The sequence below is a fragment of the Charadrius vociferus genome, unplaced genomic scaffold, assembly GCF_000708025.1.
Source record: "Charadrius vociferus isolate BGI_N301 unplaced genomic scaffold, ASM70802v2 scaffold1492, whole genome shotgun sequence".
NCBI lineage: Eukaryota > Metazoa > Chordata > Aves > Charadriiformes > Charadriidae > Charadrius > Charadrius vociferus.
The window spans coordinates 44,376-61,725 of NW_009647064.1; the positions used below are offsets into that span (position 1 = coordinate 44,376).

General features: G+C 38.6%; 1 protein-coding gene across 1 annotated transcript in view; it reads left to right on the forward strand.

Moving 5' to 3' along the window:
- The window catches only part of SH2D4B (SH2 domain containing 4B), a 65,257-nt gene that overhangs the window by 18,346 nt on the left and 29,561 nt on the right, over window positions 1-17,350 (forward strand). The window contains exons 4-5 of the mRNA XM_009895790.1: window positions 6,511-6,655; window positions 14,600-14,810. Of these exons, the coding sequence (XP_009894092.1) occupies window positions 6,511-6,655; window positions 14,600-14,810 (356 nt within the window). The remainder of the gene's footprint in view (window positions 1-6,510; window positions 6,656-14,599; window positions 14,811-17,350) is intronic.

Consider the following 17,350-nt stretch of genomic DNA (forward strand, 5'->3'; position numbering starts at 1 on the left):
TGCTTTCCTCAGTGTGTCTTAAGCAGAAACACCTTTAATTTACGATGCTAGAATGTAAATGTTGACTGCTCTATTTTTGCAGTTTAGGGACAGCTATTCTTTTATGCACCTATTGCAAAGGACAAATAAGAGAGCCAATTACTATCATTAATCTTTTTGCTAATTCACAAAGGCTGTGAGATCATAGGCATAATTTCCTACTGTTATCAGTTGCTGTCATTAAGAGTCTTGAACAATGTGCAGAGCTAGGGCAAATGAAAGGTATGAGTGTCGGGCAGCCAGGGTATCCTTCAGCTACACTTAGAAATAACAGAGAGAGACTCCCTCAGCTTAGTCTTGATGTGCTCTACATAAAGCAAGAGAATGTTAATAGTACAGTACTATCTGTATGACAGCATCAGATATCTGCCAAATTTAATAATATAAGCACAGCTGACAGTAAAGCTAAATTGCTTCCTAAAAATTCTTTGGAAGATGAAATGTTTGTTAACCAAAAGCTGCATATAAACATTTATGTGCATTGTTTTTCTTTATCAAAAAATATTTCGTAGGAGCTTTAATGAGGGTGGCACTAAAGGAGAAATAATCCTTATTCTCTTGATAGGCAACAAGACAGTAACAGTGCATTATAATTTCCTTCCACAATTTTTTTCTTTTGGGTGCAAGTTGATTACCTTTAATTCCAGTTGGGATTGTGGTGAGGAAAGTGAGCTTTTTTGAGGTGTAAATTCTATGTTTCTATGTCCTGGCTGTTTCCGTTCTCATCAAAGACAACAGGTTTAGAATTGATCTTCAGAGAAGAACAGAATAATTAGTGCTTTAGTTCAGGAAATCTCCAATAAAAGCAACTCATGCTTAATAGAAAGAACACGCTTCAGTCCGTTGACTTAGATGGGCTTTCAGCACATCTGAGTGCTTTACTCTGCCCAAAAGTGCTGTGGACCTGATTCTTCAGACAATTGCTGCCAGGTGTAGGGTTTAGGAATACAGTAAAACGTCACCATCACCACTTACAGTACTGTGGGCTTCTTATGATATAACAGTGAGCATCCTGTGCTGATGGCAAAACCCCTCTTGTCTCCAAGTAGACACCAAGCACTTGAGTGGGCCTGTTATCTTTAAGTGCAGATAAGCTATAAGTTCAACTCTGTGCTTCGCTGTGCCAAGAAAACACTGAACTCTTTCTGAAGGACAGCATATATAGAATCCAGCTTCTTGATGGGGTTGGACACCCAGTTCATTCTGAAAATGCCTCAGCTGGGTCCATTCAATCACAATTACAATAATTCGGTAATACTTCATTTTTTTTCTCTTGTGTGACCTCAGTTCAGAAATTCTTCTTTTTCTATGCAGTTGTCTCTTCAACAATGTTAGAAGTGAGCCAGCTGTTAGTTTCTGCCGGGAATCCGGTCTTCAGGGCTTTCTATGCTACCTGTGAGGAACTGTGATATAATTTTAAAGAAAAATCTTTTCTCCAGTGACATCAGTAATGATTGTGCTGCTGGATTGCTAGGACAAACTAGCAAAGCTCTCCTATTTTCCATGGGTATAAATGGGAAAATCTGAGCCACTAATAAGGACAGTTTACATATGAGGATTCAAGCTGTGAAGAGTCCCTAAGATCCAGAGACAAACTCTTAGTAGATTGTCACTGGATCTCTATGGCAAGTTTCTCCAGCAGAGTCTGGTGTGCAATAAATCTCAGATCTCTTCCAGTCAGGAATAGTCCTTTGCTTTGCTTTCTGTCCCATCTAAAAGAGGGTCTTTGCGAACCAGAGTATGTTGTTACCTCCCTATATGAGCCATGTGTGAGTAGCATGTCCTGGGGCATATCCGTGATGGAAACGTTAACTTCCTCTATGTAAAGCATGACTGCATTTCGTATATTTGTCTCCATGCAAATACATGCACAGTGAAGTGATGCAAACCCTGTGTTCCTTTTGCGACACCAGTAGTAGAGAAGAAAATAATGTGTCTCTGCAAACACTTTCGTTTCCGAGGCAAGTGAGAGAATTCTCTCAGATAAAGGTTGGGAAGGAGTTGGATGTATTTCTGCTGATACTCGCTCACAGCTCTGTTGGAAACTGTCAGGTGAGTTTGTGGAGAACGCTGATCTCTGAATTCAGCCTGCTGTGTCAGCCTTGCCGAGAACAGGCTGTCCTGGAGCCGGGGACCCCGGGATTTCCGGATTCCCTTCTTTGTAGCAGGGAGTCCTGAGGGTTCAGATCTGAGGCAGACTGTGCTCTGAGCTCTGCAGCAGGTAGCCTGAATGTCTGCCCTGGCTCAGGGGTGATTGCTGAGGGGTGTCAGGAGATTCACAGCAGCTGTAATGCTGCAGCTCTTGGGGCTGCCAGAGACGCTTCCTGCCAGCCTGAAGCATTGAGGCAATCCCAGGCATCCCGTGCTTCAGAGAGGACTGTTGTAACAAATACGTCTTGTAGGTTTTGCCCTGAGCAGGATGGCAGTCATTCAGCTGCCCTGCATCCCCTAAGACTCTGCAGAGAGGCCCCAGGAGCCGTGGCAGTCAGAAGCTCAGTTTTCCATTGTAAAAAAATAAATTGCTGTATTTTGGCTTTTCCTCGATGCATCCTTTTAAATCTTTCTGCAGCAAAAATAAATACTGACCCAGTCTCTCTCATCTGCATTGGACTGAAACATTAGAAGCTAACCATCACTAATATTAAATATTATTTAGAGCTGGCTGTAGTAAAACTATCAAAGACTGTCAGGCACGAATTTACAGTAACAAGTTTGTGGTAAATGCTCAACTGCCAGAGGCTGGATAAGATCATTTAGCATGTTCAAATTCCCCAGTGGAGTTAAAGCTGGAGAGGATTACTGCTGCCTATAGAATTGCCAGTGCGATTTGTCGCAGCAGGTGAGTATTTCTTGGCAATTTGCAACTATGTACTGAATTGCCACCTTCCTAATTATTCTGGAAGAGCTGAAAGGGTCACGGCACACAGTACAGCCTCTCTCAACTGTCAGGCAGAAGGTGATGTTTGTAGGTTATTACAGCTCTTCACTCTCAGCTCTGATGTGCAGGATTGGGTTCACAGGGAGGAGCAGATAAACTGGTTGCTGTATTCTTCCAGTGGAGTAAATGCGAAAAGTTCAAGTGTTGGTCACTTTAAATACGAACATACATTTTACTTGTACTTGACAAAAGGATGACTTTTCTTCCCTGTGTCATACTACCAAGGGTTATTTCTCCTCATACACCTTTAAGGAGTTGCACAATATACTTGCACATGCATTTATGTGCTAATTTGGATAAAAAGAATTTAAAATTTTGCTTCTTTTAGAAAGGAAAATGATATGAAAAAGCTTTGTGAATTCAGAATCAAGTGCCAACATTGAGGTTGTTGTTGTTGTTCCTTCTTTGACTTAACTCTCCTTCCCAATTTGAAAAAAAAAAAAAAAAAAAGGTAGAATTTTCTTCGTAGGCATTACTGCTTTCCATTGAGAACTCAAACTCTACCTGAGTTCTGATTTGTTGTTTTTCTGTTTTGTTCTTTTTAGACACTTTCATCTTTTTACTACAAATGCTTCAGCAATAGCTACATTAAAAAACCCAAACTTGTGACAAAACTCTTGTGTGATTCAGGGAAACTGCTGTGAGATTGATTTTTTTTTTTTTTTTTTCTTTCTTTCTTTCTTTTTTTTTTTTTTCTCTTCCCATATTAAGTTTACTTTGTGGTTTGAGATATTGAATAGAAAACATTTTGATAACCCAGGATTACCCCTGTGTCTGTCCATCTTCCTGAAAAGATAGCCTAGATGTATTGGATTTTTTTAGGTAGTAAAGCTAAGTGAATAAATATTCTCCTTAGAAGAATAAAGAATAGCTGATTGCATACTTTTTCCAAGAAGAGAATAAAGCCATTTACTAGCAACTGAAACACAGAATCCCTAACTCTATGGGGTATGTAAAAAGATAATTTATATTTTATTTTTTTTTTTTTCATTCTGAAGAAGCCGCTGGGCTTTGAACTCAGTGTTTCCTAAAAGCATTGACTTTTCAAAAATAATGAACTGTCCGCTCCACTAATCTTTTTAGGACTCAGGAGAGAACAATGGGAGGATGATGTTAAAAATAATCAAAGATACTAGCATTAAACTATAAAAAAAATTGACTGAAGGACAATACTAGTCTTTTCTTTCTCAGAAGTAATAAGAGCAACCTAATTTATTGCTCATCATGCGTGTTATGGAACTATTACTCTCTACACAGGTACATCACTATTAATACCCAATATTTCAGGTCTTTTGATTTGTTGTATTATCAAAAAGACAGATCCTCTGCTGGTGTAAAGTGGTGGAGCTCAGCTGTGCTAAATGGAGAAATGTTGATTTATGTTACTTAGGGAAATGGAAAAGTGGGTGAATTCTTTCAAAGGGTGGAGATTTGCAGTTGTTCCCTTTTCCCACTCCAAAGACGGTGTTGCTTGTCACTGCTAAATTGCTTACTTCTTTTCAGTCTTTTTGAATTGTCAATGGATGAGAGCACTCAGAGCCGTGTCAGTTGGCTGACTATTCCTAAGCAAACCATCCCTGTGAAACTTGAGACACCTGTCCTTGTTTATTCACACGTGGATTTACACTGTTATTCCAATATTCATGCAAATATAATGTGTCATTCTTCCTTAAACATGCTGTTGTGATCCATGACCAGAACAACAAACAGTCCGGACTCCTCCTGATGCTTCTGGCCCTCACGGAGCTTCTAGAGCATGCAAACAGCAGTGTTGTTTGCTTTGGAAAGCTGTCTTCTGAAAAGAATTAGAGTTAATTCCAGATTTCTGGTTAACAAGAGATAACTTTGGCAGAGCTAGAGAGAACTGGGGGCGGGGGGGGGGGAGGAGGAGAGAAAAATAAGCCTTTCCTTCCCTATGGTGGACAAAAGTTTTTCTCTCTTTCTCAGACAGACGTTCCAGATACCCGTTTCACCATTGGGAAAACGTGTATGAGCCCCTCTTCGGGGCATTGTTTGGACATTCATATTACTATATTTGGGCTGCTTTTGGTATTTGTGCCCTGGCAGGTGTTACGACAGGACAGACAACCTTCAAATGAATACTTTTCCAATGTATCATAAAACACAAACTATTTACTGTAGGGAAGCGTTAATCAATTAATATTTACTTATACTAAATTAATATGGCTTTTGGATAGTTCAACCCCTTTCAGCCTAAAAAGAGGCTGAATTATAACAAATATTTATACATAGTGTGAATTTTCATGTAAGTAGCATCTTCAATCACTGAACAGGAAGAGCCTACATAAAAAAATTAGATATGCAAGTTACTTTTTGCAGGATTATGGGAAACAACATGAAAGCTCAGTTTTGCATCTCCTGAACCTACATACTGAGTTCAGAGAATAATACTTCTGACCTTTAACAAACAAAAGTTATTTAAGGAAGACAGAAGGATCTCCCCAAACCTCCTAATGTAAAAAGCAGAGTTTCACCAGATTTTATTCAACTCGATGTCAGTTGCTTCACAATCCATTTCGGGCTTCCCTTATTTATAGCTTAGTTTAGGTAACTAGGTTAGTAATTCAGGGTGATTTTACTCAGTGACTTATAACAAAATTCTTATCCATAAGTTTGCTATTCAAAAGCATATAGTGTTGGTTCCATTATAAAATCAAATAAAAAAACTGTTCTTATTATTGAAATAATATGAATTAGGAATATGAATAACATTTCATGAAGTTCAGTTTTGGTTTTGGGAGGTGGGGTGTCAATTGAACAATGAATTAAATCATCTTCTTTGCTACCTAAGGGAATTGGGAAAACTTATTAGAAAACAGATACAGATTGCTATTTCTGCAGTAATCAAGCTGCTGTGTTATTGACAGTATGAAGAAGGCCAGATGCAGAGGCAGTCTTCATCACATTTCCATCTCCTTTAAGGTCTTCTTGCAAGGGAACTTTTTTGTATGTTCCGTTTAACTACATTTTGCAAAGCGACTGCTGTGTGCTGAAGGATCTGGCTCATCTTCCAGAATGTAATGAACTTGGTATTTGGAAAACGTTATTCTCTGCGTTGGTTATGACGACACGTGGTGACAGTTGCTAAACTAAGAACACCAGGAAATCAGTTACTGAATTCTACAGATTCTGTAGATGATGAGTATACTGCTTGAGTGACAGTTATGTCTCCAATGGGAATACACGTGGACTTAAAATGAGCACTGCTTATGGATTGTAGGATTGGTACCATGTGATAAAACATGTTTTCCATACAGATTTCAGGTCTTAGATACTTACATTTTCTTTACTCCTGTGATACCTGTGCATCTCAAAACATACCTCAGAAATTCCTAAGAGGTAGGAAACTTCTATTAGCAGGTTGTGATAGGTGAGAAACCCAAAGTTTGAAGAGACAGTAATTTGTCCAAGGTAACGTAGCTACTCCGTGGGAGGAAGCAACTGAAGCAGTGTCCTAACTTTTGGCACATTCTTCCTCTTTGGTCACCTCTGTTTTACTTCATTTTGCCTAGAAAAGAGAAGAAGAGGAAAGACAAAAGGGTGAAGAGCAAATAAGGCAGCAGGAAGAAATCCGAGCAAAAGAGTTGTATCTGAGCCTCAAGCAAGCTCAGCAGCATAGTCAACACAGTGACGACGATCAGGAGTGGGAAGAACAGTGTGAGTAAAATTACCTTCATGGGATTAATGTATTTCCACAAGCAAATAAAAGGAGACTCGTAGAATGGAAAAAGGTGTTGCCAAAAATGTCCTCTACCTAGAGTAATGCAAAATCCTGTATTATTTTGCAGGAAGTTGCCAGTTTGACAAACAGAAGTTACTGTGAGTTTACCAATTTCACATTTCTTTCTGAATAAGAATCTGTGTCAATGCCTTACAGAAATTTTTTCATGTACAGTGACTGGAGAACATTAATTTTTGTCTAATGTAATTAACAGTTTTGGCTTAGTCATAATAATCCTGGACGCAGTTATTTCAACCACTTGTCCTCAACTATTTCTGAAGAGGTAAAATCTGTCTTCATCTGTATTTTAATTACTGCCATATGGTGATGGGGTCAAGCTATGACATCAGCACTGTAACTCACTTCATTTTAAAAGATTACAGTAATCATACAGATATGATTACTCTGCAGAAAAAGGAAATGTAATGATTAGAAAGTTTTAGCTCTTGTGGGGTTATTGTATTAATTATATGTAACGCAAAGGTTAGTCAACTACTACTGAAAATGGAGTTTTAGGGAACTGATCGTCAGTGTATGTGTTGCATGAAATACCTCATGAAGCAGGAAAAAAATATTGCTGTAGTGTTACTTATTTCCTGACAGAAGTAAAAGAAATGTTTCAAAATATGCAATGAGTTTATTTTATGGTTTTAGTCATCAGTTCAGGAGTTCCTGAAGACTAATTGCTGAAGTCCTGTTACCTGGGATTGATGTGATAGTGCATCATTCTGTACAACATGAATTAAATCTAGATAAGATACACTGGTGCAATTTCCAAGCTCATAGCTGGCTACACTCATTTTTGATCAATAAAACCTCTGTATATTACACTGTCAATAAAGAGAAGGTAATTATTTCCTGAAGGATTATCTAAATCCAGGTGCACATGTTTATTTGGAAAGGAAAACCAGCTTTTTGTATTTTGGGTGTTTAAGAGCAGAATGAGTTGGGGAAAAAATAGCCCTTTAGTTTTGTAGAAAATGAGGCATGGTCAATTAGCATCAGCTGGCAACCGAGCATAGAGGATGGTGTTATGTACTTTAGCATTTCTTTGGTGGTAGATAAGGAAAGAAAATTCATTGGCAAACACTTTATTAAAAAAAAAAATCCAGCTTATCTTTACACTGAAATTGTCAATAAAACAAAATAGTAGAAACTGCTAAAACCAGCTATCATTTTCTTACTGTTGCATTGAAGAAGTAACTGAGGTTTTAAATTTTTGTCTCAGTTTTCTCAAGGTATGCTGGTTGTACAGGGACAGGTATCAGAAACACAACAGACGCGTTCTGCGAGAAGGCAGAGAGGAAAGGAACAAGCTATGAAAGGTTTTGAACATGATTTCTGTAATGGCATTCTTGGTCTGTCAAAACACTTTTGACTGCATCACGTGCTGATGGATTTAATCTACCACCAATATTTTTTCTTGTGTAACCTTTGGAGTACTCTGTGTGCTCTGAAGGAATTCTGCCACCTTCAGCCCGTGTGCCTCAATCCCCATAGACCTGTCTGCTTGTGGTCAGAAGGGCGACCGACTGCAGCTCACGTCATTTCAAGCTATCTAGCCTGGTCATCAATAATAGTGCTGCTGTGGGAAAATAAATGCTCAGCACCTTCTAGCTGGCGGCACCACAGTTGGGTTTTGCAGCCTACTATAAATTCTGTGCTGCCAGAGTTTATGCTGTTATCAGTAATTGATTTAGCATTAAACTAACTGCAGACTAATGAGTGGAGTGTATCACATCCTTGTTTATCCTCTTATGCTTATCTCAGTGTCTCAATTTATCCCAGTTGGTTTGAGGGCTTAGAACTGTGTTCCATTAGCAAATGGGTGTGACGACTTAAGATATGAAGATGCAGTGTTTAGTGCCTTATCCGAAACCAGTTCCTGGCTGGTTTAAACTATGCCATCAGACTTTGCACTGAGATTCCTAAGGAATGATAACACCAGAACCACCAGCAGACAGGCAATAACAAATATTTGGAAGTGGGAACATCTGAAATTGCTATGGAATTAACTAGTACCTCAGGTTAATCGGATTTTTCGCTTTTGATTTTAGTTTCAGGTTGGTTTTTTTTTCCTTTTTATGGTAATACTTTTGTTTTGTCTTCAAGTATTCTTTTGGGACACTGAGAGGAAATTCAGTCAAGTTAGGCAAAGCTATCCACTTGTCATCTCTTCTAAGCAATAAATAAATGCATGAATGCATAAGAGAATTACAAGCAGATGTAATATTAACATCTTTTGTCTCTACACACCTGCAAGGGAAACCATATTGCTCATCAGGAACAAGGCCAGGCTCTTTTGTGTCTTACCTCCTTGAAGTCAGCCCTTCACATTCAGCCGTGCTGGGGGGTCAGTACTGAAGAGGAACAGCAGCGCTAGAGCAGCTATTGTGGAGAGCAATTGTAGCAATGATATTGATGACACTACTAATTTATTTAGTAGATGGAATTTAGAATGTGATGAGGATTCATCTCTCCTCATCACATTATCCCTCAGCTGTTTATTGCCAAGGCAATAAGTGAAGTGTTGCTAATATTAGTTTCTGTTGTTCGGTTCAGTTTGCTTCTGCTGTTTGCTTGATTGTGCCAAATAACAATAAAAGCCCATAGAGCTGCTATGTTAATTGAAATACATAATTTTAGTGCTTTTTAATATACTAAATAGCAAATGTAGAATAGCTTGAGAAATCAGTACTAAAAGGAAAAAAAATGATGTCGTTAGAGCAATTGTAACTTTGATTTCATATAGATATATGTTGGGATATATTAGAGGGCAGTTGTGAGTTAATATGCGGAGCCAGTATATTGTTTGGCAAATGAGAAGACGAATAGTGGAAAAGACTGATTCAAAGTGTCCACTGTTCAAAGCTCTTATTGTTTGAAACTGAGAACTAGGGCTAAGCTTGGATAGAGGAGTCTATATATTCTGATTAGTTTTGGACCTTTCTACGGGCTGTTCCATTTTGTAGGTTTCTAGCGTATTCAATAAACAATACCCTATATCAGTCTCTAAGTGTGACCTCTCTCTGTGAAAGCAGAGAAGGAATCTGCAAAGCATAATAGGAAAAACTGTAGCATAAAAATTAATCTGATTGAATATTGCAAAAAGCATTCTGTTAGTGCAGTTGCAAACCTCTGCAAACTGCATCAAGCAATGACGTGCTCAGATACCATCTGACCAGCTGTGCTCATCTCCAGACAAAAATTATTCCAGTAAAAATGTAAATAGAGTTGAGTGACTTGATCTATTCGTATGCCTTACCCTAAGCACCCACCTTTGGTCTATGTTGGAAGCAGGATACCGGGCTGACTCATTATAGATTCTTTTATATTGTTATATTTTTATGTTCTTCTACAAACTATGTCTATGAATTTGTTTTCGTCTGAATTTTAAAGGAATTTATGTTTGTTTTATATTTATCTTCTCCAGAAATTCAAGTGAGTGAGTTTACTGGCAGGAGCATTTGATAAAATGCTGAATTTTAAAGTGAGTAGTCCCCAGTTCAGCTATGTATCAACTAAGCAAGTGCTCAACCTTAAGTATGTGCTCAGAGTGCATTGTTGAATAGGGATGGGATTATTCACATGCTTTCAGAAAAGAAGATTGCTGAACTGGAGCCATATTGCAGAGTATTTGTGGGAAGTTATTTTCCAATTAGGAAACGGAAAAACACTGTGTGATTTGTATGTGCACTCAGAAAATTTGAAGATTGAATTTTATCTATTAAGTAGTCATTTCAAATTGCTCATAAACAAACTTCCAAGAATTATTAACAAGGGTAAAGCTGAAACAAAATAATTGAAAAATGAGGATGCATATTCATGGCACACGCTTTTTTTTCTGCTTTCACATAGCTCTGACTGTAACTCGCAGCTCTTCAAAAGCACAAAATAGATTATACAAAAGGAAGACTTCCTAGTCTTTCACAGATTATGTGGTCACTTTCAGCTGTAGTACAGCATGAGTTAATCCTCATCTGTGACAAAAGATTTAGTATAGAACTTTGCCGGGACCGCTAATAGGGATTTCCCAATCCTAAGTGAAAATATAAACGACAGTCTTGTGTTTTCACTGAAAAGACAACTTAGGTTAGTGTGGAGGAATAACAGATTCTTGTAAACTGTTCAAGGCAAACAAGGCAAACTCAAATTGAGACCTATAGGATCATAAGAGCTACTGCATACACAAGCTTTGCGGTTTCTTCTTTGTTGTTAGAGTATGTTCACGCTGCAGGTCATGTAGACATGTCCAAGCTGGCTTTAAACTATTTATTTCTAGTAATGATAACCATGTAATCATGACATCACAGGCTTCAGTCGGGATATTTTTACCAGTTTTCCAGGAGGGTTGGGTAACCCATTTTGGGCCTGTTTTACTGTAGCTCCAGTCATATTGGTACCTAACCTATATACACAGCTCAGGCATTTCTACACAAGTTACAGTGCCATCAGAGCAGAAGTGTGCTTAATTTTACGAGCGCTGAAGGAGGAGGTACCTGTTGTTGGTATCATCACCCCCTGAAAAGAAAACTGGTAGTGGAGCTGGACTCATGGGATCTGGCTGGACTGTTGATTTCCTGTGAGTTTGACAAATCAATCAAATTCCTCATTTACCAGTCTTGTCAGTCCTGACATTATTCCATAATATAAAAGGAAGATGAAGAAAATGTAGATTATTATTTGTAATAATTCTTAATGCTGGATATATGGACCTATGGTGATGATTCAGAGATTTTAAGGATGGAAGACTTCATTCAGATATCTAATCTCCCTACTGAAAATAGTGACTATTGAATGTATTGCTTTGCACAGGGGTCATGCCAGAAGTACATTTACTGTAAAAGCCAGTCAAGAAAGGTAATCTGTTCCTACTTAAGGTAGTAGTAGAAGTCCTGACTACTTTTGCTTTCTTCTTGTGTGAAAGGCTATGATCTGTCCTGAAGTACAACAAGGAGTGCAGAATTTGTGGCTTCTTCAGTCTTAGAATGTTTGTGCTAGACTTGATCCAGATACCAAGTTCTAGCATCAATTTCTAGTGAGATGGTTCAGACTCAGAGAGAAATATGAATATTCACTAAATTCTATTGCAAGAAAAACCTGCTACAGAAATATGTCCAGATTTACCTTCAGACTTCGAGTGATTTTCTCAAGATATATATATTTGTGGGAGGTGTTGGTATGGGAGGACGGTTCATGTGAAACACATCATCTTGTCTAGAGTGCAGTGGAGAACTTTCTGTAGATTCTTGACCGCAGTGACTGGATGAATCTTTATCCACAGTACTACTCCCAGTCACCAAAACCAGTGGTGGATGCCAGTGACTTTGATTATTTACCCGATACAAAGTCCCTTGACCAGATCCACAGTAGGAGCTGTGCTAGACAACTCCTAAAGATAGAGGAATGTGAGGAAAGAGAGAGAGGTTTTCTGGGAATAACTATAAGGAATGGGATAGGGAGAAAATCAGGACTCAAGTAATGAAGATTAAGAGACCCTATGTGTCCCTACGGTCATTGATACAATTCTTCAGATAAAATTTCTTCAATAAAAATTCTTCATAATGTGAGATGCCTATATATGTATATATATTAAAAAATCTACATGCGTGCATGCATTTAGATATCTATGGCATGCAGCCTTTCCTGTCCCAACATATATACAGACAGAAATATGGGTATGTACATATATGTAAACACATATACATATATATGTATGGATAGGGAAGGTTGCATTTCATACATTTTCATACATTTTGAAAGAAAAGGCTTTTGTAATGTTGATATTTGACAGTTGCAAACTGTGCTACCTCTCCCCATTGTTTTGTGATAAGAAATACTAAAATTTGATACTATTTTGGGAAATGTAGTCCAGCTCACTAGCTTCTGATAGTATAGATTTATTAGCTAGCAAAAATACAGTAGGAATGTCTGTTGAAAAGAGTATCTATTGCTGAGAAAGGCGGGGCATGAAGATACCTTGCCTTTTTCATTACCAGGCAGCCTGTACATCAGTAGAAAAGAATCCCAGAAAGCCCCAGGCAGTCTGCCCTCGATCTGTATACCGTGATTGTGACAAACAATGACTGTTTCTAAATGTCTTGCTAAGCTGCATTGCACTCATCTTCCTTGCTGTCTCTCATGTTGTTGCAAACGCAAAGTCCGCATTTAAAGCAGCTATTACTGAGTGGTTTTAGAAAGGATAAATCACAGAAATTTTGTTACTAATATATTTGAGCAGTTGAAGTAGCATATTTACGTGACATTATCTACCCTTAAAAATAATGACCTGTGAGATAAATAGTGAAACCCGTTACTCATGTTTTCTATTCTGTACAGTTGCTTGTTACTGTCTTTAGCTAAAACTACAGGGTATATAGTTAAGTGAAACAGCAATCCTGCCAGTCGTATACATATGAAGCATCTGTAACTCATTTATTATGCTATCTTGAGAGCTTTTAGTCCTGTATACTTTTCTACCTATGACAATGTGATATAATTCCAAGCTTAGAGGTCTTTTCTCTTTCCCCTTATTTGCCCAAGGGCTTTATTTTGTTTCATTTTGCTTTGAATGCTTTTATTTCTTGATTCCATTAAACCTTCTCATAATTTGGACAAATCCATTTATACTCCTGCTTGCTTTAAATCAGGAGTGTAAACCAGAGGCATGCAAACAGCCTAATGAAATGCAGCTGTCTGGTATTATGTCATGCATTCCTAGTCACAGGTACAATCACAGTAGAGTAAGAAACAGTGTGTGCACTTTATGAATTGGGTACGATCTCAGCCAGGATAGTCATGGCAGGATTGATAATTGCTACTGGAGGCAATGGCTTGCTTCTTTAATATGTGCTTCACTGGATGTTAAAGTTTGTTTTGTACTGGAATAATTTGCCGGCCTGAAGTTATTTGTGTCTCAAAAAAAATCGCCAAAATGGGCCTTGAGGCACCAGAAAAGAGCTGATAGATGACGAGTGTGTGCAGTAGAATTCTTCTCAGTGCATTTGAGTTACACCATTTTGAACACAGGACTGTTAGTACATTCGTTCTAAAATTAAGAAGTTTTAGTGAAAGATGTCTGGCCTGTAATGGCCAGAGCAGCAGTCTCATTTCAGGTTATGGAAATACGTAACTCCGTGATCAGTGCCTTTGATAGGTGTGTATCTTCCAGTGCAGATTCTGGTTCTTTATATGTGATTTTGGAGACGTAAGTGTGAGATAACCCCATCCATAGCATCAGCACCCCCTTTCCGATGGCTATTAATTTCTCCATTGTTACTGAAACCATTTTTTAGGCTGCAATTTTCGAGACAGAGACTTCTGTGACTAAGTACTGTAAAAAAGATAGCACGTGCCTTTCGGAAAGAAAGCAACATTAACAACAAAAAGCGTGTCCTACGTGTTAGTTTTTATAGCTGTAAATTTTGGGAGTAGCTCCTGCAATTCTAGTTATGTGCATGGCGGCAAAGAATTCTGTGAAACACAGACTTTATTTTAAGCAGTAGTTTACATTCTTTCTTGAAACATAAAACTTGGTGCACTGCCAGTGGAAAAGATGTCCCGAAACAGAATTTCTTTTATTACAGCCAAAGCAAGTGTCAGATGTAATCGCAGTATGTAGAGGCTCAGTTATTGCCAGTAGTGATCAGATATTGATAGCTCAAGCCTGGCATGCTGCTTCTAGTGGTGGGCCTGTATTTGAAGCATCAGGGAAGTCATTCAGTTAGCCATTGCTTTGGTAGTCCATTGTAATTTGAACGTTCTTAAAATCAGGACATTTAAGGAATAAAGATAGTAAGTTGTTCTATAAGGAAAGGGATAAATGGCTGTTTGTATTTCTAAAGTCTCTCCTCCCCACCTTTCCCATTCGTTCCACCCAGTGCGCCGCTCCAAAGCTGCAGATGAGGAAAGGAGCCACAAAGCACGCAGGGCCCGGGACGAATACCGACGACAATCCTTGCGTGCCATCCAGAAAGGAAGAGTGGCTGGCCTGAGTAATTTGTTCCAGGGTACAAGCCTGAATAATGATCAGGAGATAAAACTGAACAACAACAGTGCAAGTCCTTTGCTGTCCCTCTCTACAGCATCCAGGTTGGTTTGTACAGGAGTGCCTTTGAAATAGTTTTCTGTTGAATTGCTCCCTCTCCAATCCCCACCATTTCAGCAAGCTCTTCTTCTGTTGCTGGAAGTTCTCAGTCTTGCTCTTTCACTATGACCAGAAAAAGAATGTTTAAAGAGAAATGAAACCAGGTTGAATACTTAATATAAACTAAATCACTGCATCCAGTTCTGGGCTCCCCAGTTCAAGAAGGACAGGGAACTGCTGGAGAGGGTCCAGCAAAGGGCAACGAAGATGATTAGGGGATTGGAACATCTCTCTTATGGAGAAAGGCTGAGGGACTTGGGTCTCTTTAGTCTAGAGAAAAGAAGATTGAGGGGGGATCTTATTAATACTTACAAATACTTAACGGGAGGATGCCAGGGGGATGGGAGCAGTCTTTCTTCAGTGGTGCCCAGTGATAGGATGAGGGGTAACGGGCACAAGCTTGAACATAGGAAGTTCCATCTTAACATGAGAAGGAACTTCTTTACTTTGAGGGTAGTGGAGCACTGGCACAGGCTGCCCAGAGAGGTGGTGGAGTCTCCCACTCTGGAGACATTCAAAACCCGCCTGGACGCTGTCCTGTGCATCCTGTTGTAGATGACCCTGCTCTGGCAGCGGGGTTGGACTGGATGATCTCCAGAGGTCCCTTCCAACCCTAACCATTCTGTGATTCTGTGATTCTGTAAATGCCATTTATTTTTCAGACAGATTTCGTAGAGTTCACAGACAGAGAGATAGGTCCTTCAAAAGTCAGTATGAGACTAGTATGCAAGGCTGTGATATGGAGAAGTCAAATGGACAAATTCTTAGGCAAGTCTTAAGCCTCAAGCCTGAGACTGCCTGCTGCTTAACAGCTCTTTGAAACATTTTACAGAGAGCTGTCATACTCCTAAGTTTCAGGGATTTTAAGGTTTTTTTTTCAGGCAAAATAAAGTGTCTTTGGTGGTTATTAATCTTTCATCTGAATATTTAGGGACCTCCATGAATTGTAAAAGAGGAAAAGAATCCAAACTGGTAGGTGGATGCTAGGAAGTTGACTAGTCACTGTAGTCATTTCCTGCTTATATCTTATACTGTTTATTTGGCTTCATGTGGTGATAAAGGCAATGTTGTCACTGGCAGGTTGATAGTATGAAATGCTAAATAAATAAATAATCGCAATAACCGATATCCAAGCTCAGAAAGGAAAGAATCCCATTACCTTTTTTTTCTTTACCACTCAGTGCAGCACCAGAGAGAATCAGTCCCTCATTGTTTGGAAATGTGTTCTGCTTTGACAAGTTCTTTGCTCTACTGTGTTGAGACACAGAAACTCTCCGGTAACAGCTGCCAAAACTCCCAGTTTGAGGAGGAATCAGAATTCTACTGTCAGAGAGAGCAGGATCTTTAAAGTTACCATCAAATCAACTTGTCAAAGGAATTCTCATTGTTTTTCCAAACTACTTAACGTCGTCTTCAAATTGAAGTAATAAAAACACTAGTAAAAATGGCAGATTTGGAAAAAGATGGTCCATAACCTTGACCTGAAGTTCTGAGCTTCTGCTGTGAGGTTATTTACTATAGAATTTGGTGGTGCTAGATGGGATCCTTTTCAAAAAGGGCCAGGAAAAAAGCTGCAAAATATTCTGATCGTTATCATCCAGCTCATGTTCTGTACTATTTCTCTGTTTCTAAGCTATGCCTATACTTCAAAAAACAGGCAGTATTTATTTTTCTTATTTCTTAAGACTCCTCTTTGTTGGTGTCTGTGATTTAATTGTGAAGGTATCAAGAAAAATAAAAGTTGCTTTAAACATGTGCTTTAATAGTGAACATACATAAATATATATAATTCAACTTCTCACACCTAACAGTGTTACGGTAAATCAGGAGCAGATGTGTATCTAAAATATTACTTTGCCAGTGGGCCGGGTGGTCAAGGAGGAGATGCACAGTATGTTCTTATTTACCACTAGTGTGAGACAGATTTTTTGCCTCAAGGGAATGTGGGTTCAGTGTTACATCTCGAAGTTTTTCAGCGTGAAACATAGCTCCTTTAGTGTTTACCTTGCCATACTTTTCCTTTTAAAAGTCGCATGAAAATCGTGTTCTTTTATTTTTACTTGAGATCTCTCTTTCTTATAATTTCTATATAGTTTAGAAAGTTTCCATTCCATTTTTTTCCTGCTGTCTTTCTTATTTTGCTCAGTCTTCTCTTCCTAATGAAACTCTTTTGCCCGCTTAGTCACTTTTATCCTTTTGCCTACAGTGGGTTTTTTATTTTTACTTCACTGGTTGTATTTCTTTCTTCCTGCCCCTACTGGACAAGCTCGACCACAGCAGTGGTATAGCAACTGCGATTTTGAGATTTGGCCCAGGGCAGAAAAAATTACGGATTTGACAAGTTTTTCAAAACTAAACTGAATTAGAGACAAATTAGTTAAGAAACAAGAATGGACTGTACAGCCCTGGAATTCAAAATTTCTTGTTTCTTTACAGGAAATATTAAAAAATAGAAATAAGCAACACATGTTTGGTTTTTTTAATA